Source organism: Globicephala melas, chromosome 20 (assembly GCF_963455315.2).
Source record: "Globicephala melas chromosome 20, mGloMel1.2, whole genome shotgun sequence".
Taxonomy (NCBI): domain Eukaryota; kingdom Metazoa; phylum Chordata; class Mammalia; order Artiodactyla; family Delphinidae; genus Globicephala; species Globicephala melas.
Window position 1 is genome coordinate 47416432 of NC_083333.1, and position 14632 is coordinate 47431063.

Genomic DNA, 14632 nt, shown 5'->3' on the forward strand with positions numbered 1-14632 from the left:
TATATCAGCTTTATACACAATGGCCCAAATCTGGAAACAACCCAAATGGTCATCAATAGGCAAAGAGACAGATAAAATATGGTGTATCCATACACTGGGTGCCAGTCAGCAACAAAAAGAAACAAATTAACCACATATGCTCCGCCAGATGAGCCTTAAGCTCAGTGAAAGAAGCCGCACACAAAGACTACATATTGTACAATATGGTCTTATTTAAATGAAACATCCAGAAAAGACAAATCTATAGCTACAGAAAGCAGATCAGCCATTGCCCTGGGGAGGGGATGGGATGGAGGATGGACTGCAAACCAGCACAAAGTTATTTGCTGGGGTGATGAAATGTTCTAAAAATGGAGTGTGTTGATGGTAGCACAGCTCTACAAACTTACTAAAAATCCTGGAATGGGGCTTCCCTGATGGCGCTGTGGTTGAGAGTCTGCCTGCCGATGCAGGGGACACGGGTTCGAGCCCTGGTCTGGGAGGATCCCACATGCCGCAGAGCAACTAAGCCCGTGCGCCACAACTACTGAGCCTGCGCGTCTGGAGCCTGTGCTCCGCAACAAGAGAGGCCGCGATAGTGAGAGGCCCGTGCACCGCGATGAAGAGAGGCCCCCGCTTGCCACAACTGGAGAAAGCCCTCGCACAGAAACGAGGACCCAACACAGCCATAAATAAATTAATTAAATTTTAAAAAAAATCCTGGAATTGTACATTTACAATGAGTGAATTTTATGTTAAGTAAATTACACCTCAATATCAAAGCTGCAAAAAACTGTAACCAGCAAGGAGTAGGAGTGCACTAACCTTACCACCAACACCCAACAGCCTGCCCTCCTGCCTCTGCTGCTGTTTCCACAAACCCCTCTTCCGACACCCACTGTTCTCTGTGCGGAGACCCTCGCAGACTCCCCAGGGAGTGGTTTATATTCAGCTCACAAAATCGCTTGTGCAATGACTGTCTTCCTGTCTACCCTCCCATAGAATGCAGATCCTCCTCCAGGTCCAGAGCTGTGCCCACTAGCTCTTCCCTCCCAGTTCCTTGAGAAAGTCTTGTTGAGAGAAAGCAAGACCCCTGGTGATCTCTCATGCAGGAATAAAGTTTAAACTTCTATTCAGCAGCTAAACACCGAGACTGACCCTGGTACCTTTCTAAGTTAATCGAGTTACAAAATGATCTTTTTAGGATCATATTGCTTCTATGACCCATTTTATTACTACTTTTCCTCCAAATCCATTCTGGTCTACCACCCTCTGATCTCACCCAACCAAGCCCTGCCTGTGTCTGAGAAGGCCTTGCTGGGACCCGGCAGGGGCCCAGCAGGATGACACCGGGGGTGAGGGCTCCAGTCACCTGCAAGCAACTTGGCCGTCACAAAACCTGGTACTCACATGCACGTTTCACAATAACCAGGCAGAGTCCTGCACTTTGTTTCTGTGACCTCAAGTCCCAGCAGAGCCCTAGCTGATGCTCTTCCCTACAAGCCACAGCCCTGCTCCAGGCCCAGGCTGGATTGATTTACTCAGCACCCGACAGGCATGTAAACAGTATTACATCACAGGTACTCCTGCTGGTCCAGACGCTGGCTGAGTGGTGGGGAGACCCTGAAGAGGGAAATTCGGGCTTGGCCGGCCGTCAGGGAGCTTCGCCTGGCATCACAACCAGCAATGAGGGGACTTCACACCTAACCCTGGGTCACAAGCGCACAGGCTCAACTAACCACCAGCGGGGCCTACCTGGGGCAGAGCAGGTGCAAACACTGCCCGGGTCGCCGACCCCTGTGAGCGGCGCTGCCTGGAGGGAAGGTGCCTGCCTTCCCACAGGGTCTCCCAGCCCCAGGAGCTGGACTGATTTGGCCCTCGGTGCTGCAAACACTACCTCCACCGCCTGATACACGCGCATACAAAAGTCAGCCACCCAAACCACGTCTAGGCACACACAAAAGCGCAATTATGGGAGGCAGAAACCTCTCAACTCCAGCCTTGCGTCTGAAACTCCACCCTAAAATATCTGCATGTTAAACGACCAAGGACAGTTAAGCTTTCAAAGGGAGAAGATCAAAGTGCTGTCATCTTTTAATTTAATCCTTTTGTTGCATCAATGGTCTTAAGAGGATGAGAGAGATCAGAATAAAAATGGAAACAAACGGTATCTTTGTGGGTGTTGTGTTTTAGGCTTTTTTTTCTCAGTTTGGGCCACAAAATAGGTCAGCTCCATTACTGATCAGCCTTCCCACAAATATTTAAAACAAACTGAATTGCACACCCAATACCCATCACAATTACACCAGGCACAATAACTAAATTAGCAATTCAACAAAATAATTGGAAATGCGATTCTCTCTATCCCACCAGTCTCCCTCGAGGGTTTAGCCGATCTATGGGGGAAAACTCAGCTTTCCTAATTCTGCAGCTAATTAGAGACACACTTGTAAATGAAGTTGTTTGTCTTAAAGTTGAAATTCTCTTCTGGGGGTGGGGGAGAGGGAAGGAGAGAGGAGGAGAGTCCTTCCAGTCCGGAGCAAGTAGATAAACAGGTATCAAGAGCGCACGCCTGGGTTCTCAGGAGCAGCCCTGTCTACAGTTAATAAAGCGCCACTGTTTCGCCGTCACTTATGTGGTAATGAACGACTTCGTAACAGCCGGCCTGGCCGACGGCCTCGCTGAGAGAGGCGTGCCTTTTAAAGGCCCTCGAGACCGGTCGGGGGGAGCGGCAAGGCACTGCTATTTAGAGACCCACAGGGCGACAGGAGGGTCAGCGCCGAGCCCGGGCGGCATCAGCGCGGCCAGTTCCCGTGTGAACCTCCCCGTTGGGACCCGAGGAACCAAAAGCTCATCCTCCCAGGAAGCGGAGGCTCTGGTGCCAAGCGAACGCCGCTCCCCCCACCCCCGGCGTGGACGGCACCTGCGGGGTCACGTGGCCCGCCAGCCAGACGGTGACAGTCTGCCTCGGCCCGCTTGCTCGGGCCACTCCTGGAGAAGCAATCTTAAGGTTTCAATTAAGCTGTCCTTGGCCTCTTTTTGTTCCTTCAGAAAGGCACATCTCGGTTTAATTACATAACTGAGAACTAGGCATTGCATTCGTCCCCTTACCCTCCTCCACGAAGACCAGGATGTGAGCTTCACACGCAGGCTCTCCGCAAGGCTGCGCTCCCCTCCCCTCGCTTCGCCTACCCTCCCCTCCGGCAGGCGCACACCTGGGCCCGCGCTCCCGCCGCGAACAAAGGCCTGACCTTAGCAGCGAGGTCAGCAGATGAAAAGCCTCCGCTGCCTAGACCCTCCCGGAACATCACAGCGCCCAGGTGGGGGGCGAGGCGGCGCGGAGGCTGCGCGAACGCCGATAAGTGAATTCAAAAGCACCTGCTCCTACGGCTTATCTCCCCCAACAATATGAACTCGGAGTTATCACATGGAAAGTGTTCCGCATTAGCCTTACGTTTAGCTCTTGAAACCAAGTGCAGTGCGCTACAACTTTAAAGGACACAAGAGTCAAACTGGAAAATAATTTTATGGCCTCAGGGGGTCCGTTCCCGGCCTAAACCCTCAGGAGGAGAGCGGGGCAGGTTCGCTCCCAGGCTCCCCTAGGCCACGCTGGGCACCGAGGCGGGAAACCCCTCGCTTCCTGCCCCCTCGTGAGCCCCAGGTCACACTCTCGGCCGCCGCCCGAGCCTGGAACAGGGCCCCCGACCCGGCTGGGCCCCTCGGCCTCGGGACAGCGGCAGCTCTCGCCGCCCCAGCTGTTAGCACTTACCCGGCTCCAGCTCTGCCGTTTGCTGTGACTTGTGAAGGGCTAGGAAGTACCCGCATCGACCTCATCTAGCCAATCCGGTAGCCACCAGCCACGCTGCAAGGGCTCAGAAGCCACACGTGGCTGGTGAAATACTGACTAGATTGGGCTCCCATCATCCCCGGAAGTGCTACTGGACAGCTGTGGTCTTAGACCCTCTGGACGCGCGTGGGGTTAGAAGAGGCTCCCCAGGAGGGTAAGAGGGGAAGGCAGCTGGCCACGAGGGCAGCCCTAGAGCCCGGAGCCGCCCTCGCCGTGGAGGCGCGGGAGCCACCGAGCAGCGGCCTAGGTGCGGGGCGCTCAGCCTCAGCCCCACCTGCGTACTAACGCCCCTGGCCATCCCGGGGTCGGCGGGCTCTTGGAAGCCCAGGAGCACCAGGGCTGCTGCCCTCCTGCCAGGCCGAGCTCTCGCCCTGTAGAACCGGAGCCCTGGGAGAGTGATGCTGAGCCTGAAAAACGGCCACAGCCTGGGCTGCCAGGACTCCCGCCAGGACTAACAGAGGCAACTCCAGCGCAGGTAATGGGCCTGATCAGACCGAAGTAAGAGGATTCAGGACTCACTCGACTGAAGAGGGGCACAGAGCCCCACTAGAGACCAGGTCACCTGCCCAAACAACCCTGTGCTCTGTAAACCTCCCCCAGCGCCTGCCACACAGCAGGAGGTCAACACATACCTGAATGAATGGATGGGAAAAACATTCCTGCATCGGTGCTAGACCCAAGCTGCCTTTCCATAGAAACAGCTGCTTTAGGACGAGGAGGTCCTCAGGAACCAGCGTGGCTGACCCTCACAGTACTGAGGAGGACCTCTGAGCCCCAGACGTCAAAAGACTTCCTCAAGGTCACACACCCTGGCAGGTCTCATTTCTGATCCAAGGTTCTTGCCACTACGCCACCTTCTGTTCAAATCTGTCCTTGACTCAGAATGTCACATCAGCCCCCTCAAGGATGAATTCTGTGCCCCCAAGTCTCTGTGAGAGCCGGGTAACACACCCCTAAACACCTCGGGGAGGGTAGATGAGGGCGGCAGAAGCAGCCAGCACCACGTGGTGGGGAGCCTGCCGGCCCAGGGCAGCCTGAGCTCATTTCCAGCCCAGCCATAAAGAGGAAGACAGGGATGGAGGAGGGTGGGCAGGAATCTTAATGTGTTACTGTCACCGTGCCTATTGGGGACCTTATATTCTTTTTCTACCCTATCGGTAATGTGGGATTTTTTTTTTTTCTCTACATTCTTTTAAATTCTCTTTTCTGAGAATTCAGTGTCCTTGACCTCAACAAATGAAACGAAAACCCTGAACCAAGGAAATAAACCAAGCAAACTTCTCAGGAATATAAATGCCGCTGAGGCGATGACCTTATTAACAGACCCCACACGATGGGCAAGGAAGGCCCGGTAAAGGAAATCTACAGATATGCAAGAAAAACGAAGTTAGGTAAGGCATACTCACTCTGCATTTGCACCATTCCCCTCCTCTCCAGACAAGGAGCAGGTAACGAGGGCTTCATCAATACAGCTGCTGGACAAACTGAACATATGCAAATCAGCGGGGCGATATGGATCCCCTGGATGTAAGAATTAGTTAATGAACTTACCAAATTACTGGCAATTATTTCTGAAATGTTATGAAGAAAGACAAAGCAAAAAAAAAAAAAAAAGAAAGAAAGGAAATGAGGTAGATAAGATTTAAACAAACAAAAAATGAATGACCAAGGCAAACTCAACTTAATGCCTAGCACAACCGCCCCCCCCACCCTGGTACACAAACACACACATAAATCAAAAAATAAAAACACAAACTCAGATGCAGAAAACAAGGTTCATTCACTTTAGACAAGGCTCACTGCTTGTATTTGCCTTTCTTAAACGCCATGTGCACAGGGTAGCCTATCAGGGTATCAGCAGACGGGCGCCAGCTGCCCTGGCATAGAACACCCACATTTCTGCAGCCGCAGCCTCAGGCTTCTCCATGACACCCTTTACCTCTACTCTCTATAGTTCTGCTGAGACGCAGCTGCCTCACCTGTGAGCCTGGCCCAGGGAGACACAGATCTTGGTGTCCCACATACACAGTGACCCCTCCATGGTGGTGAAGGTTGACGAATGTCCCATTTGGATCCATTGAGCCTCAAACTCAGCTCCCTTCGGATGAAATGGTAAGAGATAAAGAGGCAATAACCTTGGAAAAGTCATATGCGGAGACCAGGAGAATCAACCACTGAAAGGAAACTACTTTTCTAAACTGGAGGTGCAGTGTCTGTTGCTGAACTGGTCGGAGCTGGCTTTCCCTGGTGTTCTGTTGGCTCTCAGGGTTTCCAAATGATGCTCAACAAGCGTTCTTGGTCGGTGACCTGGAAAGAATGGCTACGCACCAAAGACAATATGGGGAGAAACATAAACCCATACAAGGCAAGGAAAACCCACCGGAGAGATCCCCAGGATGAAGGCACGGAACGCAGCAAGAGCATGAAAACCAGTGGGGAGGGTGGAGAGAAAATGATATGCGATCTAGCAGCCAGAAAACAGACAGGAGGGTCGGGGAGGGAGAGGATGGTGTCACTTCCTATTTGTCCACCACCTTTCATTGGAGCATCTCAAAGCACATTACAGGCAGCAGCTCTTTAATCCTCCCAGAGGAGGATGCTGATTTGAAGGGTTCCCTGGGGAGCAAGAAATAAACCACAGGATCAGACTCCAGGGCCAACCTCCTCTCTGCCTTTTAACACCCTTTGTTGCAGATGGTCCTGCCTAGGGCAGGTGAGAAGTGTACGGGCCCTAAAACAAGCCTCCGTCATAGGGACCAAGAGCCTTTGAAATATTTGGACTCTTTCACTCGGTTCACTTTACTCCCCAAAATCTATGCCAAAAAACCCAATAATTTTAAAAGACAACAAACAAGCTTTATGCACAAATATTTTCCTATAACATTATTCATAATAGCAAATAATTATAACAATTTAAGTGTTCAACAAGAGGGGATCTGGTTCAGTACTGAAGAGACACGCCCCCAATGGAATTATCAGTTAGCAGTTAAAATGCTTCAATGAGATCTGCAAAAACGTGGAAACAACCTTCCCCTCTACTATTAGTATTAAAATGCAGAATACAACGTACCACTGGTTCTCAACGGGTGGTATACGTGTGTTATGCGGAGGGGGACATGCTGCACGGACATTTTGTTTTTACTGTTTTTAAAAGGGTAACATTTCAAACAGTCCAGAAGGAAAAACGAAGTCTTCCACCTGCACTGCTCCCTGGGCCCTCCCGCCAGAGAGGAGTCTACTGGGTATCACAGCATCTACACTGAAGAAGGCTACGAAGGAATACAGGTTAACTACGAGAAGGGGATCTTTCTAAGTGGTGGAGTTACAGCCAAGTCTTATTTCCATTTGTTCCTTCCACTTTTCTGTAATTAATTTTTGACGTAAAATAAACTAAGACGAGAAGCCAGCCTTAACTTCTCTATCCCGAAGGGCAAAGCCCACGGCCTGCTTCCGGCCCCGGGTGCAAACCTGGGCTGGGTGGGCCCTGCGGTTTCCTCACTGCTCTGATGGTGTCTTCAGGGGCTGTGGTTTAGGAGGGTCATGCGTGAAGGAGTCAACTGGACAAAAAGAAAATAAGCCAACTCCGCACAAAAGGGAGGAATGCTTCAGTCAACACTGAAAAAGGGCCCTGGATTGAAACTCTTGATAACAGTTCTCAACTCATTTCAAAATCAGCATTAGCCACCAAAATGTAAAGTATTCGTTTTATTAAAATGCAAATCAATCAACTAATCTGTCTTTCTAGTAACAGTTGAATTGCAGTATCCGTGTCAATTAAAATAGTTTCCAATTTACTCTTGGCTGGAAGGAGGGTGGTCCTCTGAATTTTAAAATGCAAGCCTCCCTTTACTGAAAATTCTATCCGTTCTTTCTCATCTCTCCTGATTTTAATTCATTTTAATTAAACATGATGGACTCCAAATATTTTGAAGTACCTGCTTAAATTTTTTCTTCATCAGGTAGAGAGTGACTGTGACAAAGGTTCCATCTCTTTAGGAATCGTGGGTCTGCATCATGCTCACGGGAAGTGCCGCGTTAAGAGGTTACTTACTTGCTGTTCTAATGTGGGTTTATCTGGGATCCTCAGGCTAGATGGATGGGGTTGGATGGTCTATATTCGAGTGACTGTAGGGGAAATCTTCTATTTCTGTTGAGTGATCTTTTAGGTAACTGGAGACACACTGAAAATTAAACGTTTCCCTGACAATCAAGCCCAAAAGGTTAACTTACCAAGACAAGAAAAACAGAGCAGGATGTACCAAGGTCCAATTAGTGTGAGATGGAGAAATCCTCCTCCCCCCATTTGCCCCGTCCGAGCCCAGCAGACACACTCAGATGTTAATACTAAACTGTGATGCAGATTACATTCCAGACTCACTTCGTTTGGAACCCAGCCTCTGGGCGCTGTGTCGCAGTCCACAGACACCACGTCAATGACACGTGGGATTCCTGGGCACAAAAATCTGTCACTTGGTTTTGACATTTTAAAACAATACCAAAACCTGCCTCTAAAAACAATGACTAGTTATTAACTACAACTGCCCTCAGATGCCTGTAAGCAACATTCCTTTAATTCCATAGCTCAAAATACAGATTTGGGCAAAGGACCCGGGAGACGGTCGGCCTTGAGTGCGGGCACGCACACATTACTTATGCAAGATCATCTCATTGCATACTGACCACAGCAGGCCAATAAATCCCCCTTATGGGGATTTAATTTCCAGCTTTTGACCTTTCGGATGAAAAACAAGTGAATCATTTCCCCCTGCTAGATTTACACCACAGCTAATCTCAATAAAGTGATTTAGGAATGGTGAGAATGGAAAAGGACTCTGGAAGAATCTTTATGGGTGAAAAGAGGAAACAAAAAGTCAGAGATCTGTATTTAGCAACAAATAGGCAGATGCCTCCAAGCTCCAACGCCTCTGGGGCGCAGCTGACAGGTTTTGGGGGGGCTCCCTGCTCCTCACAGCTGCGATCAGTCGCTAAACACGACTCACCCCGAAAGCCACATCTACCCTAGGATTATTCCTTCCATGAAGTATTTTATATTGTGAAAGAAGGCCATTTGGCTGGGAAAACAATGAAAACCCTCCCAAAGAACCTGTCACCCTGTGGGAACGCTACATCACTCACTCTGTGCTGCTTAAGGAATCGAGTGTGGCAGCGGCGGCGACAGTAAAAACACTCTTTATTTGTGGTGGTTCAAGGCCGTGGGGGGCGAGCCCTTTGCAAACGGACGCACCGGTGACACAGATGCTGGATTCCAGGTTTCCGGGCACTCGTCAGGCCCGTGTTCTGAACAGCACACGTTCCCGGGATTTCCCGAGTTCCTCTATGTGGGGCTGGGTGTGCAGAGGTCCCGCCTCAGGCCCCGGGCCACAGGGAGATGGGCACCGTCAGTCCCCGTGGCCTTCGTCAGGGGGGTTGAGTTGGCCAAAAAGAGATCGATACAGCTCTGTCCTGGAAGACAAACAAAACAAACCGGTTAACACGTTGGTTAACTTTTCAAGGTTAAAAAAGGGGCTTCCCTGGTGGCGCAGTGGTTGAGAGTCCGCCTGCCGATGCAGGGGACACGGGTTCGTGCCCCGGTCTGGGAAGATCCCACATGCCGCGGAGCGGCTGGGCCCATGAGCCATGGCCGCTGAGCCTGCGCATCCAGAGCCTGTGCTCCGCAACGGGAGAGGCCACAACAGTGAGAGGCCCGCGTACCGCAAACAAACAAACAAAAACAAGAACCAAGAAGCTGGGAAATACCCCAGTCTGATTCTTCAATTGGAAACACAGCCACATAATTAAAAATGCATCCCACAGCTCTTATTCGCAAATACGAAGGAGGGCAGGAACCCAGAAGCGGCCAAACAGCAGAATATGTAAATAGTCCAGAGTGGCTGGATACCCTGTCTCCAGGGAACGAGTTTTCTATAAGTTTGCCCTTTACACACAGGCTCTTCAAGTAAGAAAACAAGATTGAATATTTTAATAGGATGTATGAGACTGCCACATGAGGAGGATTCAATCAGACATGGGATGTAGGGGATATAATTCAGTTTTCATACATTTTCTTGCACTTGGCAGTACTTGAAAAACAATGAAAATGACCAGCAACAAGATTCCAATTACCAGCACACGTGCAGCTGCTCGGGCGCCAAGGGTCTTCCCCACGCCCCGGCCCTTCCGCTATTCTCCATCTAATAAATAATTCGATTGGCTAATTTATTTCTAAAGCTGGGTCTGACACTAAAAAAAAAAAAACCCTAACACGCCAGGGTCTTGCGTCCCTGAAAATGAAGTAAATGACCACCTGCCACCTCTGTTTCCACCACCACCTGGCCAAAGGCACCTGTCGGGGCGGGCGAGGCCCTCCCAGCACCAGCACCGAGCCCGCAGCTCCAGAGCACTTCTCTGGATGGAGGGCAGCCTCCCTGCGGAGATGCCAGGAGCCAGGAGGGTCCAAGCAGGTCAAACCCACAGGGAGGCGCGGACCACGCCCGTGCCCTCGGGGAAGGAGGGCAGGCACCTGGGCGAAGGCCATGGACCAGCGAGTAAACGAGTAAACGACCTCCTCGGAGAAAGCTGTGCCTGCTCTGCTTATGTTTTCAAGATCCACAGCCTGCCCTCCTTGTCAGGGAAACAGGCTTTTCCTAACAGAACCGCTCTCATCATCTGAGAGTCATCAGCAGCAAATCTGATTTTCAAAACAAAACAGGAGACAAAAAAACCCCACCCTTCAAACAGCTATTTTTGGTCCAGCCAGACTCGAACACAAACACTTACAAGTCTGTTTTTGAAGTCACCTTACTATAGTGGTGTGTACCAAAAGAGACATTATAATTAGAAAACCCAGCAATAGGAATAGCATATTAAAACTTTTTGAAAGGGAAAAGTCTTAAAGAAGGAACCGCAGAAGCCATGGATATAAACAAACCTTATCATGCTGGGGACCACGTGGCAGGCAGGGAACGTGCAGCCAGAAGACAGTGGGTCTCCTGTATTATTACAGGAATTTTATTGCAAGAATTTGCTGGTGCCCTCAGCCGACCATGGTGCCCCTGGACCTATAAACAAAGGATGCAGGTTCACCCGGAGCTCCAGGGTCTCTTTTGTTCCTGAGCTGTACACATCTGCCTGGCTCGGCCTTGGCCAGGCCCCGGACACGCGCGTACTAAGGCGGAAGGCAGCTTCAGACCACATGCAAATCAGAGGCAGGCAGCGTCCCTTCCAGAGGCAGTGGCTGCCAAATCACCAGCCCCATCACATAAAGGACTTTATCACGCGATGGCCCGCCTACTTGCCAAAAAGTACAAGTCTCTCTAGCCATTTCCACAAAGAAATTAAATGGTGTTAAGGGGAGAGTCGCCATGACAAAGAGGACAGTGTGGCTTTAAGGCTGCGACATCTGATGAGAGGGAGCTGCAGAGGCACCATGCCATTTAGCCCTTCACAATCATCCCTTCCCAGCCTCGCCGTGCTCGCCTGCACCAGAGCCCATCATTACCACTGAGCAAATGCTTCCTCTCCGCGTGGTGACATCAGCAAACCGCCTGGGCTGAGGCGGCAGTTACTGCCCGCAGCAGGGTTCACATGTCGGGAGCAGAGAGTGAAATGCTGAAACCCATGTTTTGATAGAACATCATTTCACACTCAGGTGGGCAAAGCTGACAAAGATGCAGCTGTTCATGGCAAAGCAACCTGGAAAGCCGAGTGGTCTGCGTTCTTAAAGTAGCTTTACAGAAGAGAGAGAATATGAGTAAGGGATTATTCCAATCTAAGAATCCCCAAGCAATTTCAACTTGAAGTCTTCCTCACCCATGACCACCAATCAGTGACCGTTTTTACCTTCAAAGTATCTCAAACTTGCCTGCTCCTCCAGGCTCCATTATTTCAGATCTTACCATCTCTCACCCAGAATGCAGCGCCAGCCTCCTAAGCGACTTTTCCGTTCCCGTCCCCTCTTCCCCCGCCTCCATCCCCCTCAGCCCCAACTCTAAGGACTCTAGAGATGGACAAAGCAGACCCTCCTGGGGTCCAGGAGCACCACCAGGATGAAGACCCCCAGACTCCGGCTGCTCAGCTAGGCCGCAGCCCCTCTTTTTCCCTGCGGAGGACCCGCCAGGGACAGAGCTGGGAAAACCATGGCCACGAAGGGTGGGGTCCAGGGTCTGGTCCTCGAGCCTCTCTGCGTACCCCCTAACAGAACTCTACAAAATTCTGCAGCCCCTGCACACATTTTTAAGTTGATATATGAAATTTTTCTTGATGAAGTTAATAGTCACAAAGGATATAATTACCACAAATCTGTGAATACCAGCTTTTAAAATAACTCTTACATCCCTTTTGTAATACACCCAATGGAATCTATATGCCATACTGACCTGATACCCGTCATCACTCACTTAAACAACACATAAACAAACTCTTTAATTTGGAAAATTTATAGCATCTTTCTCTTTTTAAACTTGTATTTCCATTTGATTTTTCCCTACAGATTTCTGTCCTAATATAATTGTTTTATGCTTGAAAGTCTTTTATTGATCACACTATCATACTTCTTGGCCACAAAAATAAGTATGCAAATTGAAACACTTTTTGAAATTTGAAAAGTTGAAATATTTTAATTTCTTGGGACCATAAGGCTCTAAGTAATTTTTAAAAATTACTTCTGGACTGTGTTATCATTACAATTATTATTAGGATACAACTGATATATACAATAACAATATAATAAAGTGTAGTATAATTTTGGTACAATTTTAATATACATGAATATGTAAAATGTTACTGGAAATTATCTCTCAATGATATGGATGAGGCTTTCCCCTCCATTCCCATTCCATGGGTGAATATAATTTATTGCTAGAATGAAAGAGGTTCAGCACCAATTCTATTCCTATTTTTTAGTTCTTGTAGACAGAAGTGATGAGAAACCTTGCCACACAAACAAGCAGACGTGGGAATGGGAGAGTTTTGTTATAGCAATGATACTCAATGCTTTTAATTCCTTCTGAATTAACCACCCCCCCCCAATCACAGAGTGATCTACCACCAAAACTTAGTTTTAATGATCTACCAGCTTACAACTCAATTAGGTTCTCCTGCAATTTTGCTGAGAATAAAGACCTGGAAGCCACCTGACCGGCAGGGCTCTGTTACCCAGTCCTGGGTCACGGCCGGTCGCAATCCCTACACCGTATTTTGACCAGTCCTTCTGTGAGGTTCCCCACTCCAGAGTAACGTCCCATGTCAGGGTAAGGAGGGGCTTCGTGTCTGGAGAGGACAACCTGAAAGGCGAGGGAGAAGGAGAGCTGGCAGCTCCAGCTCGGGCAGGCTCTCAGGCAGGGCTGCTGAGAGCCTCTCAGCAAAGAGCTGGAAATTTGATTCCTGCCGCCTCTCTGTGTCTCCTTTCCGGTAGGAAGATCTCTGCACGGCCCAGGAGGAAGACTGAGGCGGAGGGCGTCCTGAGCGTTGCCCCAAACCCAGACAGATGCTAGACCTGGGGTCAGTGCTCAGGGGAGAGGGAGGCACCTGGAAAGAAACAGGATGCGTCCATATCCCTATCCCATCCCAAGGCAGGAACACAAAACTAAAAACAGAACTAGGTAATGAGAAGCCACCATGGGACAGAGGGTCGGACTGCCTTCTGCTGCACAAAGCATTCTCCCTGCAGCACCCTTCCTAACCGGGATCGAGCCACCCAGAGAAGCTAAACTATCAGTCCTTCAGGTTAACCTCATCTCCATCCGATTCTCCAGTGTAAGTGTACAGTTTAATACCTGAGGTGCCCTTAAGGCTATGCATAATGAAGTTGGTTTTCTAAATATATAATTCCTGCTCCCTATCACATTAAGAATCAAGATTTGAATCACTGAGCTGAAAGGCCTCCCCCCCACCCGTCACCCTCCCCCCACACTCCTGGCCTCAATGTAGAAAATGTATTAATGTGGGTATCATGCGGGAGAATAACCTACAGAGTAATTAACAGGACTTGGACCTAAGGTAGAAGGTCGATAGCAGGGGCTCTTCCTTGAATTAAAATTTAACTTACCCTTTATTGCAACCTACAAAAGCAAGTAATGAGCACTAACATTTTTATTTCTTTTAAACTGTCATTTAGGCTATAGAGGGGATAATTACCTATCTCTAATGTAGTAAGGTTTTATAACCCTTAGTGAGGCATTTTCTAATTTAATATTTTTACTATATTATCATAAAACCTGTTTCTGGAAAAAAATGATCATGGATTAGCAGCCATCTTCCATAAAGACAGAGAGAGAGAGAGAGAGAGAGAGAGAGAGAGAGAGTGTGTGTGTGTGTGTGTGTGTGTGTGTGTACTGGGATTCAGCTTATTTATTATGTGACTCTTGTGAAGAGGCTTAAGCGCGCCCAGTAGAGCTGGCTGTGAGATGCCATCACTTGAGTGGTGGGCGAGGTTTGAAGCAGCCCTAAACGAAACGCGGTGGACGTGTGTCACGGTGCCGTCCAGCCACGCGCACTCCTCACTGACCGCGACACAGACCAGGGGCTTTCACGCCATCATCGGGGCAGACACTACAAAGCAGCACCTGAACCCTGCAGAGGACCTGTGCGGGGGGCATGGGACTGAAGGAGCCGCGCAGGCCTCGCCCCAGACACCCCACTCCTCCTCCCCCTCCTCTGGCCCGGACACCCCCACACTGCACCCACCTGGCCCTGTGGCCAAAGGCGAGCAGACAGCAGGGAGAAAGCAGCCAGGCCACCGCTCCCTAAAGAAACCTGCACAGCCTCCAAAAGTACATCCCATTCTCCAAGCAAGTACGATATGCAGGG

General features: G+C 49.7%; 1 protein-coding gene across 2 annotated transcripts in view; it reads right to left on the reverse strand.

The window, feature by feature from the left end:
- Positions 1-8351: 8351 nt before the first annotated feature.
- Positions 8352-14632, reverse strand: part of AATF (apoptosis antagonizing transcription factor) — a 99420-nt gene continuing 93139 nt past the window's right edge. The window contains exon 11 of one of the 2 annotated variants that reach the window (XM_070044453.1): positions 8352-9289. In XM_070044453.1, coding sequence (XP_069900554.1) covers positions 9226-9289 — 64 coding nt within the window. In that variant the 3' untranslated portion in view covers positions 8352-9225. The remainder of the gene's footprint in view (positions 9290-14632) is intronic. The other variant, XM_030881881.3, reaches the window with a different exon arrangement.